The following is a 22,273-nucleotide window of genomic DNA, read 5'->3' as shown; positions in this document are numbered from 1 at the left end:
CCGTCGTCCTGGTGTCACCACTAAGCATAAGCATTTGCATAAGCGTAAGCATAAAGACATACGCACGCGCAGAATGGCATATTTGACTCAATTCTCCCCAGCTCTCCTCAACCCGATGATAAACAAGATGGCAGACGAAGCGTCCGCCATATTGCTTTTGATTTGTTCAAATGAGGTCTGGGTCAAAGTGACCTATGATTGGTCCACGGCCTTGTGCTTATGCTTGTGCTTATGCCGACCTCGTGTTCACTAGTCAAAGCTATGACATAAGCATAAGCACAAGAACAAGAAGAACGAACTTGTCCCTTTTTCTTGTGCTTATGCTTATGCTTATGTGCTCTTGTGAAGACCCAGTTTTTACTTGCTTACACACGTGCTTGTGCTTGTTTATGCGCTAGTAAAAACCAGGCTTAATGAAACGGAAGTCTAATTTCTGGGACGTCCGTACATTTTTATAATCGATTATCAATTTGAAACGTCATCAAGTCCATGCGCGACCGCTCCAAAGCAAACATGTAATGGCGACACACCAAGAGAGCAATAAAAGTCCTATTACTCTCTCTGGACAATACTTAATAAAAGTTTGCGGACCTCCCCGGAAACCAACTTCCGATTGATTTCAAGGGTTTTTCCTAAAAATAACTTTGGTGACATTCACATATCCCAAGGGCTAGACTAGGCGTTCCCCTCTCTGTTCCTTCACCCTCTTGTGAATGGCTGAGAAGTGAGGGTAAACAGGTGTGTTGGAGATCCGATTAATGCTCAGAACCGCTTTCATAATTTAACTGACTAGTACATGTTTATCACTTTTAGTTCTAATATCAACAGAGGAAATCACCACGGAATTATACTAATCATGAACGTGGAAAGTGAATGGAACAACACAGTAAACAAAATTCAGATTATATTAGCTATTTCATTCACAAAAACAAACGGGCGTTTGGGGCGGCGGGGGTGGGGGGACGTTGACAGCTATGCTTGGGGCAGTCGACACATCTGCGCAGTTTTTTCTATAATAACTCGAACTCCCGATAACTTAGCCCGCGTAGCAAGCTTTTCCCTGCGGTTTAGGAGCAAAGAACGAGGAACAAGGGTCAAAGACCGCGCGAAAAATGGTTCTCGTTTAATTTCTCGCGCGATGAAAACCGAAAATCCCCTTCCACGGTCTTTTTTTGCTCCGAAACCAGCGCCGTAGCTAGTATGAGGCCAACCGAGGCACTCGCCTCCGTAAAATTTTGACGAATTTCGCCGATCATTTTTATTTTACATAAGCGATCATCGGATATTTTTAACGCATCATGATATTACAAAGAATTCAGCAATTCAGTCAATATACTATGAAAAAATTACCATATCATCGATCTCAAGGGGCTACGTACGTTAACCCAAATTTTTTTTGAACAAATACTGATCAAAACCATTGGCGAGGTTAACGGTCACCCAGATTATGTAGCTTGTTTCTGATTATTGCTTTTTAAATTCCACTTAAATTAACTCGAAAAAAAGTTACCGAAAGGCCCAGAAAACGCTGCAAATCGCATTTCCGAGAGACTAAAGTTCAAAATTTCTCGGGGGGGGGGGGGGGGGGCATGCCCCCGAACCCCCCTAGCAACTCCCGCCTGCCTCGGTTGGCCGTTTGGTCTGGCTACGGTACTGGAAACCAAACGGAAACGCTTGCTACGCAGGCTACCGATAACTCGAACTTTTTCCTGTTTCCCTTAACTGGAAGGTGGCTTTAAAGATGGGGGACAGTCCCTTGGCCATACACGTGCACATGCCTTGCATACCTCGCGCGAGCTGCATCATGACGTTGCAAGTCCACCGCCGAATTATCGCAGGCTCAAGTGCTTGTTTCTTTCAGTCGGCTGGCGGGTCGCTGGCGGGCGCTCCAACGACGATATGTAGGACAGCAAAGGGAATTTAATAATTTGGAGAAAAATGGCAAAGGCGCCAGAGCAATTGAAGGTTACAGGGTATGGAAGATCCTATTACATTAGCGGCACTATTCCTCAGAGTCACGGTGAAACAACTACGACTGTCACGACAAAAGAGGACTGTCAAACGCACAAACAATTTGACCGAGTTTCATCTTCTGGAAGGAGTGCAGATACCCAAATTTCATTTACTGGCTCGGACAGGGCAATTTCACAGTCGCCCCAGGAACGAACAAAAGGTAGGAGGCTTGATTATTGTTCTCGCTGTTGCGAAGGTAAACACTACGTCAAAGCCTCTAGTATTTATGCAATGTAATAAACGTGAAACATTTTACGCATGTAGTCCGTTTGTAACCTGTGCGTTTACGCTTGTTGGGGACGAATAGATGCAAAGCGAACCCCCAAACGACTGGAAATCTGGGACTAGGGCTTACGACGCTGGTAAGCTTGCTTTAGGAAGGAAGTAGAGAGGAAACAAGTTCGAGTAAGAGACTTCTGTCGATAGAATAGAACATGCTTGACGATGCAAGTTTTTCAAAAACAAACAATAAGCATGCCATTAACATTACATCACAAATCCCCGATTATCCCCGGGGTTATACCTGGTAACTTGGAGATGCAGTCGCTAATACAGCTGTAAAATAAATTTAAATAGGGGCCGACCATTAAGAATTTTTTCCCTAAACCTCTTTGGATGGAATTTTCCCCCCAACATATACAATGTTAGATGTTTTTCCAGCATTCTACACCATACACCACTTGCACATCTCCCATAATGCACCATTTTTACCCCCCAAAATTTTACATAACCTTTGTTTTTTATTTCTCCTTCGTATTACATTTTTGGGGGCAAATAAGTTGCATCGTGGGAGATGTGCAAGTGGAGTATGAGAGGGATTTTTTCCCCCCAGGTCTGCAGGATATTTTTTTCTGAGTTCAGCTCCCCCCCCCCCCCCACTTATCATGTACGTGTATCATATTACTGGTTCAGGGCTGGCTGCCATGCTGGTTGGGTATCACGACTATGCATATGTACAAGAAGACAGTTTTAGATGAATTCTTTCATGCCATGTTTTTGGAAAGACTATGGTTGAAATAATTTGTTAGATTGGCTTATGAACTTATTTGCCGTAGAACAACAAGAAAAGCTATATAAAGTACATAAACATCAAATTAAAGTGGCACAAAATAAAAATTTGGGGGCCTTGGAATTGTGGCTGGTATATTGTTTTGACCCATTGAAACATAAACAAATTGTTTTGTTCACCCGATACAAAATATACCAACCTATAATAAATTTACTCTGCACAGTAAAGGATCTATATTTATTATATGGAGGAGAGTGTTTTACTGGGAACTAAACCACTCGTAGATTCCATACGCCACTTCATCCGGGACTCGAGTGGCGTATTTTCCGTATGTCACCTTTGTGAGTGTCGTATCGTTCAGTGATGTCACGATTCCCGCCTTTTGCTTTTGTTGAATTGGTTTCTCCATATAATAAAAAGAACATTACACGTTGGCTCGAAGATATGAATTTTATGTTCTCGTGGCAAGAACAATATCTCACTCGTTCGCTTCGCTCACTCGTGAGATATTGTTCTTGCCACTCGAACATAAAATTCATATCTTCTCGCCACCGTGTAATATCCTCTATGTATTAACAAAATGCAAAAAGGAATTCTTTTGTGAAAGCAATGTTTAGACTGCTTTTCACTGGTTGAAGTTGTGCTGCTTTCCCCCTCTTGCTATGCCCTATCAGATGTAAGTTCCTTCCAAGAGATGCTCAGCAATGATAAAAAATGGCCCATGGACAGGCTCCACTGTAATGAGCAAAATCCAAATGAGCAAATTAAGGAGTGCAAAGCCAAGTGTGTATGTTTGAGGGGATACAAAACCTTAAAGTGTCTTCTTATTGGGTCAGCAAATTAATTAAATTCTAAGATAAGCAAAAGATAGCATTATCCTGACCTACCAGGTATTATCATTTTCTGTATAGTCTTGATTGTAATTATTTTTAATTTTGTTAGAAACTACAACTGTCAATCCAAGAAATGAAGTTGTTACTGAAAAGCAGGTTGCTGATATCAGTGATGAGGTAGGGACTTGCTGGCGTCAGCTGGGACCCAGGCTTAAGATTACAGAATCAAAGATTCACAATATTGATGAGGAGAACAGAGGTAACTGGCACAAAGCACATGCTCTGTTGATCATGTGGAAACAGACGGAGGGGAAGAATGCTACAGTCGGCCATCTGGCAGATGTTTTGGAGAAGATAGGAAAAAGAAGCATTGCTGAAAAACTGCTTGGTGAGTATTGATGGATTCCAATGAGTTTCAATGCTGCAAGGATGTGATGAGCAGTTGATATACCCAGAGCTCGAAAAAATTGAATTCCAGCTTGTCCTTTGGCCAAGCAGCTCTCACATTCCTTTTCTTGCACATCTTAGTTACTGATTGTATTAGAGGATGACTATGTGGGCAGGTATGGTTTAAAAGTTACTTGTTCTGGACTACCAGACGGGACTGTTTTCAAGCCCTGTACCCCATAAGACAAACTTGGCCATGGCTGCAGTCTCTCCTGTTTTTTTTTTGTTTCCAGAAGATTTTTGCTCTAATGACTTCATAAATTTATCTGACAATAATGTTGACTTTCAAACAGTTTGAGAATTGTTTTCTTTTTCAATCTGTGGGTTGAAATACATGATGCGAGGGAAAATGAACCAAAAGGCTGCATGGTTCACAGGCATATGTAAGACTCAGTGTTCGCTTACACTGCAGGCCAGAACTAAGCAAAACAACACAGACATGAAACTGATGCAGTGGACGCGTCAGCTTGGACAAGGGTATGTGTCAGTGCTGACGAGTGTCTGCATCAGCTCAGATGCATCAGGAAGGAAAAGATTTTTCTTTTGTTATTCACTGTGACAGCTTTGCTTTGTGGTGCATTGTTGTGAAAACAAAGCAAATTCTGGGGTTTGAAGAAGCTCGATAGTTGCTGATTCTATTAAAGGAACTTTTCATGAGGGAATCAAGATAAATTTGGTGATGTGCAGGGTTTTGTTTGACTCTGTTAATTGGTTCCAGTCATAGACAGCTTCTGATATTTCGCGCAGTCGGGGAGCCGCGACTTTCAAGTAAATCCGCGAAATCCCGTGAAATTCACAAAAACACATGAAATACTGGGGTGACTGAAGCAGTTGCAGGGAGTGAACTACTGCTGGGAGTGGGAGGAAAAATAGTGATTCCAGAGTCTATATAAACACTTAGCATAGCGATGGTTTCGACGATTTCCTCCTGGATGTCTTCTGCCTCTATAATATCTCTTTCCAAATCTTCTGCCTCATTTAGTTTTCATTGGTGAAATTTGAACGTCCAAGGTTTTGAGTGTTTCCGACTTCTTTGATAGTTGATCCCGTGTGCTTTTTGCTGATGCAAGAATTATATCTGTCATGTCATTTCGATGAGCGAAAATCTCCTCCGACTTCTTCAGTAACTTCGTGAGATGACCACAGGGTCCTCTCCTTGAAGCTTGTAAATGAGTTAATTCCTCCATCCTGGTCTTGGCACCAAAAAATGTGGGAAATTCCGGCTAAAAAGAGGTTCAACAAGTGGAGGAGTAATTCAGCATTTAATGAAAATGGTGACTCAAGCGAACACATGTCTCTCCCCCCAGGTCCTCTCAAATTACAAGCTGGTGTTCCACAGGGACCCATCAATAATGATGTCCTTAGTCCAAAACGATTATAAACAGTAACAATACAAATCTAACATTCTAATGAGTAACAACAATAGTCAATAATAGAGTTCAGACACGCTGAACAAGGAAGTATCTTAGGACCGCTTCTTTTTCTTATCTATGTGAGTGATTTACCATCGTGTCAGCTTGCCAGTGAAATTATTATTCTTTACGCTGATGACGCTGTGAATTATTACTCATCGACTGATTTGTCTGGCCTTGAAAGCAAGTTAAATTCAGATTTGGCTACAGTTTCCAATTGGTTTTCGAGTAATCTGTTGACCCTAAATATTTCTAAATGCAATTTTGTAATTTTTGGTAACTCACGGAGGATTAAACTGGTTAATAACGTTTCTCTAAAAGTAAATTCCACTGCTGTTGAAAGGTCTGACTTGTTTAAATACTTGGGAGTTGTTATAAATCAAGCTATGTCTTGGTCTGAGCACATTGATACTATCAGTACAAAGATCAATCAAAGGATTGGAATGATAAAGAGAATACGACATCTTTTCCCTTTACATGCTAAGCTCCAATTGCTTAATCATCCCACTGTTTGACTATGGAGACACAGTGAGGGGTGACAAAAATATCGACACACTTATGGGTTAGCTGCAAATTCTTCAAAACAAGGCAGCCAAGGTTCTGCTTAATTTACCACCAAGAAGTTCATCAACGAAGGCCCTAGATCGATTGGACCTCTCAAAAGAGACGACACTTCCATTGCTGTGTTATGATGCAGAAATATCCGTCTGGGGAAATTGATTTTAAATTTGACATCAGACGCAATAGTAGTTTTCATTCTTATCAAACTCCCAGAGGCAATGATTTACACCTTCTGGCGTGCACACCAATAATGTAATGTGTGCAGTTGGTAAAAAGCCTACATACATACTAATGAGTCTTGATGTGCATTGACGCATTTGAGATCAGTCGTGTATGCTCTTGCATATGCGCCTTGGAATACTAGTTCTTGCGTCTCGCCTGACGCAATGGACTAGTATTCCTGACCCACATTATGCATAAATTTTTTGGTTTGCTTAGTTGTGGTCTGCACTGTAAGTCTGATCCTATTTTTACTTTGAAGCTCAAGGCACTTCTAGTTGGGTACTACAAAACTTGTATGTTCTACATATTTTATTAACCATAGTCCAAATTCCCATGTAGGCCACTCAAACTTTACCCATGGGTTGATCCAAATTAGATATATGGGAGTTAATTGATTTCAATGATATTTAATATATGTAATGTAATATGAATGAGGCTGAGTATGATCTGAAGAATTATGGAGATCAAGGAGGGCCTCAGCAGATAACACCTTCTCAAAATCTCCAAAATTCTTCAGATCATTAGAAAGGTGCATCCAGTAAAAATTGTGTTATTATTGATTCAAAATAGTTCCTTGTTCAAAAACAATCTAAAACATGCTTACATTGATCAATGTCGAGGTCCTGTCTTCAACTGCCTGTTTCTCGACAAGTTCAGGAGCAGACAAAGGGATGTTCAGTTCTGCAGATATTCTCCAAATAGCATATGTCATGTTTCAAGCTGTATTTTTGCTGTTCTTTTAGGCAGTAGTTCAGCTATTTCTTCTTTACGAAATGTGATATGTTCAGCAATTTTGTATTGCTCTACTAAAACAACACATCTTTTTCCCTTTTTGCTGTCCATTTTTGTGCTGTACTATTCATATCATTTTCTACATATTGCAAACATCTTCCAAATTTGGTCAATGCTACAGCTGTAGCTGGTTATGAAGACTTGTCTGTGGAATTTGAGCTAATCAGAAATGGAGAAATATTTTGAGTGAATAATAATTAGCAATTAAGCAGATCGAGGAGGGTGTTATCCACAGAGGCCGAAGGCCGAGGTGGATAACACCCTCTGAGATCTGCTTAATTGCTCATATCCCACAAAAGCCGTATTTATTAATTGCTTTATTATTCATTCAAAATAATTCCTAGTTTAAAAACATAGCTAAAACAAATATGCTAACCTGCATTGATGTTAAGTTTATTTTTGATAGTGTACATTTAGGTTTGTCCAGCTCCGCAAATATTCTCCAAATAGCAGATGTCGCCCCCCAAGTTGTCTTCTTGCTGTTTTTGCTATGTTTTTAGCCATTATTTTGCCTAGTTCCAGCTGTAGTTTTTACTCTTGAAACTGTCATTTTAGTTTTCACAACAAAAACAACTCAACCTTGTCCCCAGGTCTTCTCAGTTAATGGTGCATTAACCTGTAGAAGGCTGTATTTTTGACGTCATTTCCTCGTTAAACACAAAATTCTTCCAAATTTGGTCATCAGTAACTGGTTATGGTGAGTTATGCATGTGCTTTTAGTCAATCAGAATTGGGGAAATATTTTGAATGAATAATAATCCAAGGTAAGGGAGCCAATCAAAACACACAAAAAATGTGCTACCCACTGATTTGGTATTAATATCAAGAACAATTATTTAACTAACAAACAACATTTTGAATTTAATGCAGTAATTTTCTAACATTTTTTTTTTATTGGTTTTCAATCTTATTAGGAGAGAGTAGAGCATTGGAGATGCCAACATGCGCCCCAATTTCCGTTGGTGATAAGATTGGTTTAACTGTGAATGCCATACAAGACAAGGTTGCTCATTAATTTTTGTTTTTGAATAAAACTTAATAAAATACATGTAGTACATATTGCACTTTTGTCTGAATTATATGTTTCACAATACTGCTGAAATTGCAGATAAACTGTAATTGGCAACAAGCACGCCGAGCAAAGACGGTCGGCTTGTGAGGCTGCCAGCTTAATGCCACACGAAGTATTGCAGCAGGCAGAAAAATCCTCGATCATGCTGTGAAAAGTGTAATGTAAGGTGTAGATTCCCTGGAGATTTTAGTAGCATTAGATTTCACGTGTAGTTTCATGTGACTTTTGATGGCCTTTGTTTAAACAAACTTTTAAAGTTCGGACATTGTTCTCTGCCACACTACTGTACTTGTACAAACCACAACTCGCTATTTCAAGTTCGCGCTAACCTATAATTTGTTTTTCTCATTTCATTGGCGAATGAAGTATTTTTTTCCATCAAAGAACGTCAGGCAATTTTAAAAAATAATGTTTGTGGCAACCATGTAATTATTTTATCTTTCAAATTTTTATTCAACAAATCTTTCTTTGTTATTTTACTTACCTGGTTCTTACATATAACCCTTTCTCCTTGATTTTCCCTCTGATTAGGGGGCTGGCACTGAAAATGAAAACATGATTCTTTTAAATCTCTCTATGGTCACTAATTTACCTTCTCTTAATTTAAACAGGTTTTATTCTGTGAAGGTGCTCATGGGAATATATTCATTGTAAAAGTAATTGACACCAAAGGACAATGGAACTCGGAAAAGGTGGGTTAAATAGATAACCTTTTTGGGGGAAATAAAGGACCCTAAATTTCAACTGTCTCCTCCAGTTGCACAAAGAGATGACTGAAATTCAGGCTAGGAATAAAGCTGACTTATGGGCAATTTTCCAGTTATTTTAAAACTTATAGTTGACCCACATGAAGCTCTGCTTAAAGTACGATGATTTGAATTGGGGGTGCTGTAAACATACATTATACTGCATGTAAGTCAGGCTCAAATGTAGCCTGTGAAGCTACCATAATTTTCGTGTTTGAGGTTGTATCACTTTTTTATGCTCTCCCCTCAACCTTTGAGCCTGAGAAAAATATTAATCGCCAAAACTTAGCTGATGTCTATTCTGTCACTACCACTACCACTACCACTACCACTACCACTGCCACTGCCACTGCCACTGCTACTACTACTACTGTTTTATTTTGGCAACTTCAACAGGTCAACATGAAAAAAGGGCATTAAATTTGGGGATTCAAGCATTTCTCAACTTCATTTTATTTTTCAAGAAGTGAGATTCTCTACTCCATACTGCAGACTAATGTTAATGAAAAATTACCAGTTAATGGAACTTACCAAAATAATTTGTGTACTTGTCAGGTTATCACATGCTAATCAGTTTTTTCTGTGACTTGAATTTTCTACATGGGTGCCAAATTTCCATGTTTAAATTTTGCGAGGATTATTATTTGCATTCTTTAATTTCACAATATTTTAACAAATTATTACAAAAAAATTGCAAATTTAAAAGACCTTCAAATTAAAGTACTAATAAGGTACCAGTACCACTACCACCACCACCACCACTACTAGTACCACTACCACTACTTCTACCACCATCACTGACACCACTACAGTATCACTACCACTGTTTCTACCACCACTACTACCACAACCACGACAGTACCACTAGTGCTACCACCACCTCTTCTGCTAGCACCAACACCACCACAACCAGTCTTGCTGCCACCACCACCCTTACTGCTGCCCTTACCACTACTACCACTGTACAGTACCACCGCCACCACCAACCTATTACTACCACTACCAACAGTGCTACCATCTTAACAGTACCACTACCACCATCACCAACACTACCAATATCACTATCATCACCTCTACCACCACCACTACAGTACCACTACCACTGTTACTATCCACCACTACCATTACCACTTTCACTACCACTACCACCACTACCACCACACCACTACAGTACCACTACCTCTACCATCACTACCATCATCCCCACCTTTACCACTAATGCTACCTCCAGTACAGTACCATTACCACCAGCACCACCACTGCCACCACAATTAGCACTACTTTTACCACCACCACTACCATTACCCCCACCTCCTCTACAATCACCACGACCACCACTACTGCTATCACTTCCACCAGAACCAACCACCTCCACTACCAGTATCACCACCACCACCACTACCACTACTCATAAGTAGGTGGTATATGATCATCTGGGCGGGTGAAGTCCTGAATAGGACTGTTGTTGTCAGTGACTGACGTTTTGACAACCCGTGGGGTAGTAATCTTTAGTCAGTCAGGTTATGAACAAAATCAGTCAGGACTTCCGTCACCTGGGCAATCATATTCCACCTACCAATGAAATGACTCCATGGTTAAAACCATTCACTGCACTACCACCACTACTGCTACCACCGCCACTACCATTATGGCTACCACTAACATTCCACCATTACCAACACCGCTAGCACTGCTACTGCTGCTTCTGTTGGTAATTATTTTTTATATTCGTACTTAAACTGGTACCTTTGTCTTGGTAGATGCTGAAGAATAAAGAGTTCTTAGAGAAAGTTGCTGCAGCTGCCCAGGACATGGAAAAAACAGAAGAGCAGAAACTCCAAGATTGTTTAGTCCGCTATTCCACGGGAATAGAAGAACTCAAAAAGGAAATGCAAGATTGTTCAGTCCGTTATTCCACGGGGATAGAAGAACTCAAAAAAGAAATACAAGGACAAAAAGAGGCAAATGGTAAAGATGATGCTGATTATGACGATGGAATACCTTCTGCAGGGACCAGCAGCCCTGAAAAGAACACACAACAATCAGATACACTGTTAAATGATGTAAAAGTATCACTACAAGATGCAACACAATTGCTACAATATTGCGAGGAACATAAAACACATTATAATGGAATTTACAATAATCTTATTAAGAAGGTTGAAGAGGTTGCACAGTTGCGAGAAGACAACTTCATGTGTGTTAAACATCTATGTGACTCTATAAAAGAGATCAAAGATGAAGAGAAGAAGATATTTAACCCAAAACTAAAGCGGCTGCATGATTTGAAGCAGCATTTAGATGGATGTCAGGTAACTCAAGTTGAAGAATTATACAAATGGAGCACGGTACAAAAAAAGCAACTCAGTGAAGTTGAAAAGCTGCTATCAAGTTTGCTTAAACAAGGGAATCAGGTGCGTTATAAGCCCCCCAGTTATAGGCTCATATCCCTGTAGACAAAAACGGGCTTTGAAAAAACCTCACTTTAGGCCAAGACAAGTCATCATATGATTCCTTGGGGGTTCTCAGACCTTGACAAAGGGAGTCTATTATACGTAAAAACAGAGTAAGGCCTAGGCCGAACGTCGAACATTTTCATGAGACGAACCAAACTTAGTGAGTTAAGTTCATGAAAAGTTCGACGTCTGGCTCAGTTGAATCCGTCTGAATGTGTTTGGATGTTCTAAGATCGTCTCCGGGACAAACATCGATCTTCACATGCGGCGAACTGAAATTGATAAATTAAAAATTTGTTTTAAAATGTATATTTAGCTTTGTTCTGGAGGAAATTTACTGAACTAAATCTGATTTAGTTGATTGGTTCGACGCGTCCGAAGTTCGATGTCTGACCCAACAGACCATCTTAAATTAATTTAGGTCCGCCCAAATTGGAGTTTGGTTGTCGCATGAAAATTTCGACATTTTACTGTTGAAATTCTCATTTCTGCAGATGTTCAAATTAAAGATCTGTTGTAGTGAGATCTGTAAAGCGGTATTATACGTAGAGCTTCGGTGTTAGAATATCATTCACCAACACCTCAAACCTACTTCCCAACTCTTATACAATAAGGTACTCCCAACTCCCTTCCGGAACACCTCACACCTCATCGCGTAGTTTACGGCATGTATTAAAACTAGGAATTCTGGAACACACCCGTAAAACCTGGTTATAGGTAAAATGAAACAAAACACTCTAACGGCAACTTTTGAAATATGAAAGGTTCTTCCTCATTGTTTTATTCGTGTGACGTGTTGTGGGGTGTTCCATGTTCCAGGTTTTAGTATGTGCGGTACTTTACATTTCTCTGAATGGGGCTGTACTGCTGGCCTTGGACGCTGCGCGAGCATAATGTTTATCAGAACCCACAGTTATTAAGCTGTGCGTTTTCGGTTTGCCCCTTATAAAGGTGAAGACTACTTTTGCAGAAAAAATAATAATAATTTCTGTGTGACTTACCCTAGTTACTTTTTTTTGTTTTTGATTTTTGTCTTTAAGTGCCGCTCCGAATCCTCTACTGGTGGAAGGTCCTCCTCTTCAAGGAAAGGAAAGGTAATCTCAGGACATGTGTTAAGCTTGGTCTATGATTTGCCTTATTTATACAGCAACTACTGTAATAGACTACGAGCAGTCTCTCTTTTTTCTGTAGTCCGTCGAGCAAAACGCGAGACACGCAAATGGCCACGCGCGTGACTGATGGCGCGAGACGGGAGAGGCACAAAAAAATAGATTCTGAGATCAATGTTATAATTCGACCTTCTTGCTATTTTTACCGTCAAGTGTAGTGATTCTGTTAGCTTTTCTTTCTTGTGTCCTTGTTTTTTTTCCTCGTTAGGGACCAAATACCTTCTTTTCAATTAAAGCAAATCATTGTGTTTTTGAACTAAGTGTTCCGTGTGTGTGTTTATTTCATTGCGTGATTGCGACCGAGTTTGACTATAGAATTTAGTACAACCGTTTCAGAGTTGTACTGCATGCAGTTGATAGTTTGAACGTTAAACATGAATTACGATCGAAAAAAATAAAGCAGTTCTGTATCATACAGACATTTCCAAACGATATTTCTCGGTTTGCCACTTGAATTTTGCATGAATTAAAGCAAAGGTCAAGGAGTAGTGACGTCACTGGACGGCATTAACGGCCGGTCGATTCAGACGTTACTAAGGGAGGAATAACGACTCGAAGTAATGAGTAATCGGATGAAATTCAGGCTAACGTTAAAAAGAGCAAAAAAGAAAAAAAAGGGGGGAAGTCTCTCTTTTTTCTTCTCGGGCTGCCGCCCTCGTTTCGCGCGTCTCGCGGCTTCGCCTCTCCCGCGCGCGTGCATTGCTCTTACGAAATCGGAAGAAAAAGAGAGACTGCTCGCAGTCTACTACTGTAACCGGGAGCCACCTAGACAAAGTTGACCAATAGGATTACAGGAAAGTAACAATACATTCCATGAAAGTTGGTTGTGGCCAATAAGCAGGTCGTAAGAAAACAATATCTGGGTTACTCAAAGTAAGAAATATAAGTATTGATAGCAAACGTTTTTCAAGAAAGCAAAATGTTTCACTTGACGTGTTGGTATTCGAAACTTTCCATATAACACCCAGAAGACTTGTTTGACACAAGCTTTTATTTTGTCATCTACGAGCAATTTCTTCGCTACCATTCAGGCCACATTTTGCAATAACAAGCGACCTCAAGTCAAAATTATGCCTAACGTGTACATTTTCCGCCTCCGTCGGCACTCTAACGGACCTCTCAGAAAACACAGAGCGCGTACCATTTGTAAAGAAAACGTTTCCGAAAAGGGGAATGGGTTAGATTTGTACCATCAAAACCCTAGCCTCCCACGCAGGCGTTTTTAGGGGAGCTCGTATTTCTTCCCTCCCCACAAACGCCTGCTCAACCCAGAACAACATTCCTTTCCCATTGTTACATTCGCGTGGTAAGTGACCAATCAACGGTTTTTAAATAAAGTGTTGACTGGCTAAACATGACTCATAAGCTCGTAATAGTGAAAAAACGTGACCCAGAACGCGACCCTAGAGTTACCTTTTTCCTTCTTTTCTTTCGTTCGCTAAGGTTATGCAGTGCACAGAGAATTCTAAAATCTGATTGAGTAAATCTTACTTTTGCCGCTCTGAGACTAACATTTATTTGAGGTCATGAAGGTTTCTTAAAGTTTCATGCAGATCGCGTGATTATCGGGTTACCCTGCGGTCAAGGTCAACTTTCCAGAATTTGGAAAGTACAACGTGATTGGCTAAGCGTGGGAAAGGAATGTTGTCCTCTGTTGAGCAGGCGTTTGTGGGGAGGGAAGAAATACGAGCTCCCCTAAAAATGCCTGCGTGGGAGGCTATCAAAACCCCAGATAACGAGTGGGTCTGGGTTAAAACGAATCACCTTCCGCCTCAAGAGGAAGCCTGGCACTGGTTAACCAGACAAATGGTACAACAAATGTCGGTTGTTTCGTAATACCTCGAAAGGTATTACTTTTTTCCGGAAAATTTCCACCGGAATAAACCGTCCCATTTGAATTTTCCCCGGATTTACCGGGTTTTCCATACAAATGGTAAGCACTCGTAGGCTTTCTTCAACGGGTTCAAAAGGTCACGTCTGTAATTTGTAATCGGTTGATTTTGATCCATGTTGTTGATTTCGTTTCATCGTAATTATGATTGACAACAAACTTTTTCGGAATGTATTGTTATTTTCCTGTCATCCAATTGGTCGACTTAGTCTAGGTGGCTCCGGTTATAGTAGTCGCACTGTTAATGTTGCCCCCAGTCTCTGCAGACGTGTTCGTCCCTTTCATTCCTAAACTTTTTGATCAACTCGCACGCTCGAGCTCTTTGATTAACGTTCTACTCATACAGTAAATACCCGCGAGTAAGAACCTACACTTTTTGAAGTGTGGCAAAAAAAGTTTCTTGTATTTTTGGCTAGTTATTGGCAGTTTAGGCTCAGTATAGGTTCTTAATTTCTATGAACAGAAGGAGATACAATTATTGACTACTAGAGGAATAAATGAATTTGGTTTTGGTCCTTAAACTGTCGGTGTCGCTTGTCGTATCTCCGTCCTAATAACCGGTCGCCTATAAAACAACCAACCAAATGATTCCTTTTTAACCATCTAAAAGGCATAAAAGAGGAGGTTATTAGAATGTTAAAACCAAAACAGCTACACCAGTTAATTGCGTGTGGCAATGACCAAATCGAAAGCGTAAGCTCCTTCGTTGTTTACTGCGCACATTTTTCCTTTCACCGTTACTTATGCAATTTGTTGTTCTCTCTTTCTTTTCTGTTCTTCACTCGCAGATTATTTGGGAGTTTTAGAACTTAAGTATTGATATTTAGGAAAATCATTTTTATGAATGTTTGATTAAGTCGTTTACAGACTGTGATTTAAACTTGGTTTTTTCCACTTAAGATACCGTAAGAGACACAAATCATATTCCAGGAGCCGACAGAAGTTAGTTTTTTGAGTAGGGTTCCAAGATTTGTGACAAAAGTTTTACATGACTTTGAGCTACTGCTTTAAACTGACTTAATGGGTCCAATAATCTGGGCTTCCCTTATTTCAGTAGATCTTAAAAGCCAGTAGCCCATACAGCCTTATGTGTTTTGCGCATGAATTAAAATCAAGCATGGACAGAATAACTAAAGAGCAAGGTACAATGGCTTAAGTGATGGATTCAGTCTTAAGACAATTTTTTAATATAATTTCAGAGGAGGAAAACCTACCCATTAAAGTCTCAAACTTTCGATGAACTTAAAGGACTGAATGAGGAGTGCAGTGACATATCAGCGCCATTTTGTACACAACAAATGTCTAGTTTACGCTAAGACATAAACTTAAACGGTTTGTATATGTTTGTTGATATTTCGATTGTTATTGATATTACCTGTGGCGCTGTTATAGTAACCTGCGATCAGGCTTTTTTTTTTGGTCCAATTTTTTTACCCCCGCCAAAAACAAAAAAAGCGCCTGATCGCAGGTTACTGTTATAGAAAAACAAGATGTAATTTTTCACCTACAATCTCGTAAGGTTCTCTTATTAGCTTTATGTGAATTGTGATGATCATTTTTGTTTTATTTTTTATAGTGTGTTACCCTTAAAACTAATTTTATACGACTTATATTAATTTTATGACTCTCTACTTTTTTAGTCTGAATTCTACCACTCGTTAATGACATGTCGGAGTCGGATAATGACACGAGACGATCAAAATACCGTATTTATTCAGTTAACCGCCCTGGGCGCTTATTAACCTTGACCTTGAGAGTGGGCGCTTATTCGAGGTGGGCGCTTGTTCGAGGTTGGGCGCTTATTAAACTTTCACCGTTTTCAGCAAGTGTAGTATGTTTATTTTGCAACAAAACAATAAACGGTCATAACGAAACGTGAAGATGTAACAAAGCAAGGTTTTTGTAAACTACCCCTACTCTGAAAAAAACTCTGTCTTCGGGGAAGTCTCTTTACATTAGTACTTATTTAATTCAGGAGCCGATTTAATTTCAATCTCATTGTAACCCAGGTGGGTAGGGTGGGGTGGGCGCTTATTCGAGGCTGGGCGCTTATTAACTTTTTTTGCCTTTAGGATGGGCGCTAATTCGAATAAATACAGTAGCAGCTATCAAGTACGAAGTTGATGCAGTCTAAGTAAAGAGCAAGATGAAGTTTTTCACGATATTGCCGAAAAAAGATGTGGAATGAGCACGATAAATTATAAATTTCACGTAAACCATAATGCACGTACTTTACCTCCCCCCTCCCCCTCTGCCCCAGCTCTTTACAATCAAACCCTTTCACTTCTAAAATATGGCCAGTGATGTATATATTGGAGAAAATTCTCAAATTTTATTTTGTTATTAAAGTACTGAAAAATTCTCTCTGAAGACATGAGACCTTGTAAAAGTCATGGCATTCACTATGTGACAGGTTGAATGGGATTCCTACGTATACTGAAGTATATAATGATTGAAAAACTAGTTAATTTTATTCCCATCCTGACTATTAATTATGTTTTTGATCTGTTTAGTCAGGTACATGTTCAACAAATCCTCGTGGAAAGTACACAATCACAATGTCCCAAGGTCGAAAAATATCTCCCCCCCCCCCCCTTCCTCACAGTTAGATAAGTTGGTTAGGATTTTAATGATTATTCAATAGTTGTAAATTGTAAAGTAGTTAAAAAAATACCTTTCTTCTCTCTCCTAAATTACATGTAAATAATAATGTTGGGATTTTTATTATTCAATAGTTGTAAAATATTCTTATGTTATGAATACAGCCATTCGGAGGGCTGGGGAGCTGGTGAATATTTTGCGGTGATGTCCCACGGGCTTTAGGGGTTTCTCTCATGCATGGCTTTTAGCGTTTACGAAGTCATTCGCGTGGCTTGTCAGTCGCGTACAGTAATTGGTTTTTGTCTGCAGAGGTTTCTCACGGGGTGTAAACAAACCAACTACGCGACAGACAAGCCACGCGAATGACTTCGTAAACGCTAAAAGCCATGCAAGAGAGAAGCTTCTGCTCGCAGGGTAACGGGTTGTACTCAACGTTCGACTTGAACGTTTACGTGGTTGGCCTCCACTCAAAAAAAGTGCCATAGGATAAATTAGTCATCTAATGCTTTCTCCTGGCACAGCATGAAATATCACTTATTTGCTAGGATTTTACAAAAGGTCATATTTGAATTTTTGGTGTAAAGTTTTTAATTTGGTCAGGGTTAATTTGTCTTTTTGTATACGAAGAAAATCAAGTCACTAGTGAGATATTTTTAAAATGGTATCCCAATCGAAAGCATTGCAACTAGTATTTTTTGCTTATTATTAATTCTATTTACCAGTTTGTATACAATTTTTTATTCAGACTAACACTTACTTGATCAATGACTTCGTTACGGTTAATACATTAAGACTGACTGAAACTGTATTTTTGGTAAGATGCCGATTTGCATAAAAATGCAAATCCTTTTTCCACTCAACAATGTTGAAAAATGTTATAATATATATGTATTTTAAGTTCTTATGGGACATCATTTTTATCACGAGTTTCTGCTGCTCAGAGACATTTATATTTTTAGATAGGTGTAGAACTTACTCCAAACATGTAATCATCTCAAGTCAATAGAAAAATCTCAATGTCCTTAATAGCTTTATACAATAAAGTGAATTCTATACCTGCTGTGTTTGACTATTTTTTACTATCTATTCAGAGTACAAATGGCAGTTGATGCGTGGTAAATGTTTTTATCTCTCTGATTTGGTAAACATGGCATGCTGTCCATGCTCGGTTTTTTTGTTGCCGCTATTTGTACCCTGCGAGCGGTTTCTCTCTTGCACTGATGGCTTTTAGCGTTATGGAGGTCGTTTTCTACGTGACTGACATGTGACTCGAACGACTTCGTAAACGCTGAAAGCCATGCAAGAGGAAAACCTCCGCCCGCAACTACTGGTACGCTATTTCATAAAGAGATACTTGTAAGGCTCCACTATGCCGCGTGTCTGAAAAAAAGGCGCTCCGGTGGTAAGCGATGAGAGGCGACTGTATTCGCAGTCTATAGAAGTAACAAGTTACTGCTGTTGTTTCGCAATAATGTAATAGTGATGACAGTATAAAAATAAATTGTTATTTCCAGAGTTTACACATGAGTCGGATTCGTCGTTATTTCTTTCCAAAGCAGTTACATGCTGATCCTCAGGTCCGTATCGGGACTATCCGGACCTCCTTTCCTCGGTGTCATGTTCAAATTTCCATTCGATCTGGAAAGTGTCTCCACAGGTTCATTAGTTCTTGGACGTTACCAACGCTAACAGAAACCACCAAACACTACATTAACGGCATGATTCTAATTTCAAATGTTTTAACAAACCAAACAATATGGTGGTAAGACTGAGTAACGAAAGTAAGAAAATGTAGATGACAAACAATAATGATTATTGAGTTTACAAACGAAAGGGTACTGTCCTTCCTCTTTAGGTTAGCGCTTTCTACTAATGACGTCACAAATTTCTGGTCCCTGCTGTGCCTGACCAGCATAAGAGTTCTGTATGGGAAAGTCACGTTCGGCAAGAAATTTTCGTCGTCTTTGAAGATGTTTATCATTAAAGGAAACAAAATCCAGCTTGGTTTCGATAATAAATATCCTGAAAATAATCAACGCATGCTAAGACAGCGCTAAACTTAGAAAAAACTGTACAGATGAGTGGTTTTACTTCTTATGCGGCGTCATAATGCTGTGCATGGCCACCGTACTTGCAAATAAAAAAGTTGCTGCAAATTAAATGAAGTTGCTGCAAATTAAATAAAATTGCTGCAAATTAAATAAAATTGCTGCAAATAAAATAAAGTTGCTGCAAGTTGAATAAAGTTGCTGCAAATAAAAAAGAATTGCAGCAAATAAAAAAGAATAGTTCCTGGGCTCCTGGTTCCTGCAAATTAAGTGACAGGAAAGTATGCGCACGCACTGATGGGAAGAGGAGGACTCAGTATAGTTGTAAGGAAGTAATTATAAAAGACAGACCTGCACGGACTCCCAATGTGGTTTTTGTGTTTGCGTTGAATTATTAGCTGCCTTCAAGTTACATTTTTGCACTCAAGCATGTCTTTTGTAGGACATGATCGGAGGTCTTAAACTGTTTTCAGCACTGCAGAGGCTGATTTTTTATTAGACTAGACTCCAGTTTGCTAGGGGCGGATCCAGGATTTTTTTTAAGAGGGGGTGCACTCGTCTCTTGCTCTACCTCAACACCAATAAACCAAATAGTTTTTTTTGCAGAATACCAGTTGTATTAGGGAACCGTAGGTCATCGCAGGGGGGGAGGTGCGCACCCCCTGCACCCCCCCTCCTAGTTTCGCCCCTGCTATAAACGTTTTTTAAGATCTTTTACCGCTGGTTTATATGTTGCAACGAAAGGCAATAGTCTCTCCTTATTTTTTGTTTTTGTTTTAGCCCCGATCAGTGTCTCGAGTGTTTTTGTTTTTTTTTTCATGGAGTTTTTTCTAATCAATCTTATTTCTTCGCCTTCAATGAAACTTCTTTTTACCCCCGAAGGGTGGAACGAGGTAAAGTGAGTATATTGCGAAGTTTTAGCCGGCTTATGGTGGGATTTGATGTCCAATGAAGGTGGATTTCTCTGTGAGATGTTCTCCTTCTGAAAACTATTGTATCAAGGAAAGTTATTTCGTTATTTCATATTTCGGCCGTGGACTTAATTTTTTTGGATGGGGTTTGTTGGTTTCGTTAATAAAAATTTGGATATTTTCTGTTACATTCCCAAAGAAAGGAAACGTCATCAATGAAACGTTTTCATTGGTATCTCTATGTTGGATTAGATTTGTTCAGGAGTTTGTTTCAGTCTCCGCCTTGTAGATATTTGCAAAGGTCACTGCTGTTTTTATGCCCAATGCAACTCCATGGGTTTGAAGATAATTGTTTCCATTGAACTCAAGTAAGTTTTCTGTCACTGAGGATTAGGCCAAGCATTTCGTGAGTGGGCCCTGGATACAACTATACAGAGTCCTCCTCTTCCCATCAGTGCGTGCGCATACTTTCCTGTCACTTAGTTTGCAGCAACAATTTATTTTATTTGCTGCAATCATTTTTTATTTGCAGCAACTTTATTTTATTTGCAGCAACTTTATTTAATTTGCAGCAACTTTTTTATTTGCAGCATGTCCCCTGTGGGCCACCGTACTATTGAAACATTGGGTTTCTTCACTACAATTGTTTCAAAACAGCACGTGAACAAGATTAACTGGCGTACGTGGCACTTTTAACTACCGAGCAGGCTTGAACAGGTTTAGAACAATCACTTCTTCTTGCTCCTCTCAGTCACATGACCGAAAAACGCGCTGAATGCTGATGAATTTTCTTGGTCTTAATTTACCGGGCGTAAAAATTCTAAGACAAACTAGAAAACTTCACAGCATATAGCCGCTAGAAGGACTAAGATATTGGATCACAATAATTAAGTTCTGACGAAACAAAACAGGACATAACGCGAGGTAACTTCCCCGGGGGGACTCCTCATATGAAAGGGGTTGGGATGATCGTCGGAAATTTTGAATTAGACCCCTATAGGAGACCGATCTCGGCGTGGCCCAAGCTTTTTGTTGACCCTAAAAGAGACCATGTCTTATTACACTCTTGTAAAACCATGGACAAAGACGTCGTATTTAAGTATTGATGTTATAGAAAACTTGGATTTTATGAATGGAGTAAATAAAACGAATTAAAAATATACGTATCAAATGCATCTACGTGGAGTTATGAAAACCGGGTTAGCAAACATTTTGTAATTTTTCTCAACTTCCCCTGTCTAATAGCTTGTTTACTGTGTTGTTTGCTTATGTCGTTTTTCTTTTGCTTGTTTTGTGGTTAGGGGTTTGTGTAGAAGTGGATGTAGACACAATTACTATCTTACCCACCCCCCCCCCCCCATCTCCCTATTTTTCTCAGTTATTTGAAATCATGATCAGCGCGCACCTAAAGCTGGTTTCGGTGCCGTTTAGCAGTTTAGTTTTATATATTGGTCACCTTGAGAACAGTTTCCCGGAGAGCATCATGTAAAGCTCTGAGATGGTACAATGTTCTTACGATCCGCAGTGTCTGCATCGTCCAATATCCTCTATATATTCTCGTTTCATTTGGCTAAACGGATCAATCACCCTGATCCGGGATGAGACAGAAAGGTACGATATTGTTCGCTTTTCTAAGGTGACCACTAAGTCTTTGGCCTCGGGAGCAGGCTCTTTGGAGTCAAATAAATTAGGTGAGGCAAAATTGCAGGTGAATTTTGCAGACTTTGACTCGGGCCAAGACTTCATTTTTCTGGTGTGAAAAAAAAGGCTAAGGTCATCCGCCGACCGTGTGACTCTACATCCGGGAACTTTAATAAGACGAGTGTAAGAGAAAGGTCCAGAGGTGTTTATCTGGCAATAGGCTGAGTTTCCGAGTTATTCGATGATATTTCGCTTATGTTAAACGTGAGAAGATTATGCGTGGTTGTGGATAGTCTTATCAGTGTCGCAAAAGTGCGTGATTGTGTGATTTCCGCATGCTGTCTTGTCAGGTATGTGATCGCGTGGTTGAACTGCGGTTTCGCCAAAATATTCTGTGCCAGCCATGAATATTGTTTCGTTGGTGTTTAGCTTAGCTGATTGTACCTTGG

The 22,273-nt window shown here is 39.7% G+C and overlaps 1 protein-coding gene and 1 pseudogene across 3 annotated transcripts; both read left to right on the top strand.

Moving 5' to 3' along the window:
* The first annotated feature begins 1,881 nt into the window (after nucleotides 1-1,881).
* Nucleotides 1,882-17,235, top strand: LOC140927852 (uncharacterized). 3 transcript variants are annotated; one of them, XM_073377539.1, is made up of 8 exons: nucleotides 1,882-2,173; nucleotides 3,965-4,243; nucleotides 8,204-8,292; nucleotides 8,973-9,053; nucleotides 10,868-11,521; nucleotides 12,604-12,657; nucleotides 15,823-15,955; nucleotides 16,696-17,235. In XM_073377539.1, the coding sequence occupies exons 1-7, from the start codon at nucleotides 1,939-1,941 to the stop codon at nucleotides 15,937-15,939; spliced, it is 1,509 nt and encodes a 502-aa protein (XP_073233640.1). In that variant the 5' UTR covers nucleotides 1,882-1,938; the 3' UTR covers nucleotides 15,940-15,955; nucleotides 16,696-17,235. The 3 variants fall into 3 exon arrangements, with proteins under 3 accessions (XP_073233640.1, XP_073233639.1, XP_073233638.1); XM_073377538.1 differs by lacking the exon at nucleotides 16,696-17,235 and adding an exon at nucleotides 16,264-16,572; XM_073377537.1 differs by lacking the exon at nucleotides 16,696-17,235 and having other exon boundaries at nucleotides 15,823-15,990.
* On the top strand, nucleotides 9,209-10,521 carry LOC140927319 (uncharacterized; annotated as a pseudogene).
* Nucleotides 17,236-22,273: the final 5,038 nt, after the last annotated feature.

Source organism: Porites lutea, chromosome 2, assembly GCF_958299795.1.
Source record: "Porites lutea chromosome 2, jaPorLute2.1, whole genome shotgun sequence".
Classification (NCBI taxonomy): domain Eukaryota; kingdom Metazoa; phylum Cnidaria; class Anthozoa; order Scleractinia; family Poritidae; genus Porites; species Porites lutea.
The sequence above is the reverse complement of the archived record's forward strand: the minus strand, read 5'-3'. Positions and strand labels throughout refer to the sequence as shown.

Excerpts from the sequence above, each read along its gene's own strand:
- LOC140927852 (XM_073377539.1), top strand. The coding sequence starts at position 1,939 with ATGGCAAAGGCGCCAGAGCAATTGAAGGTTACAGGGTATGGAAGATCC. Across the intron at positions 2,174-3,964 it reads GCCCCAGGAACGAACAAAAG|AAACTACAACTGTCAATCCA; the intron begins GTAGGAGGCTTG and ends TAATTTTGTTAG. Across the intron at positions 9,054-10,867 it reads GACAATGGAACTCGGAAAAG|ATGCTGAAGAATAAAGAGTT; the intron begins GTGGGTTAAATA and ends TTGTCTTGGTAG.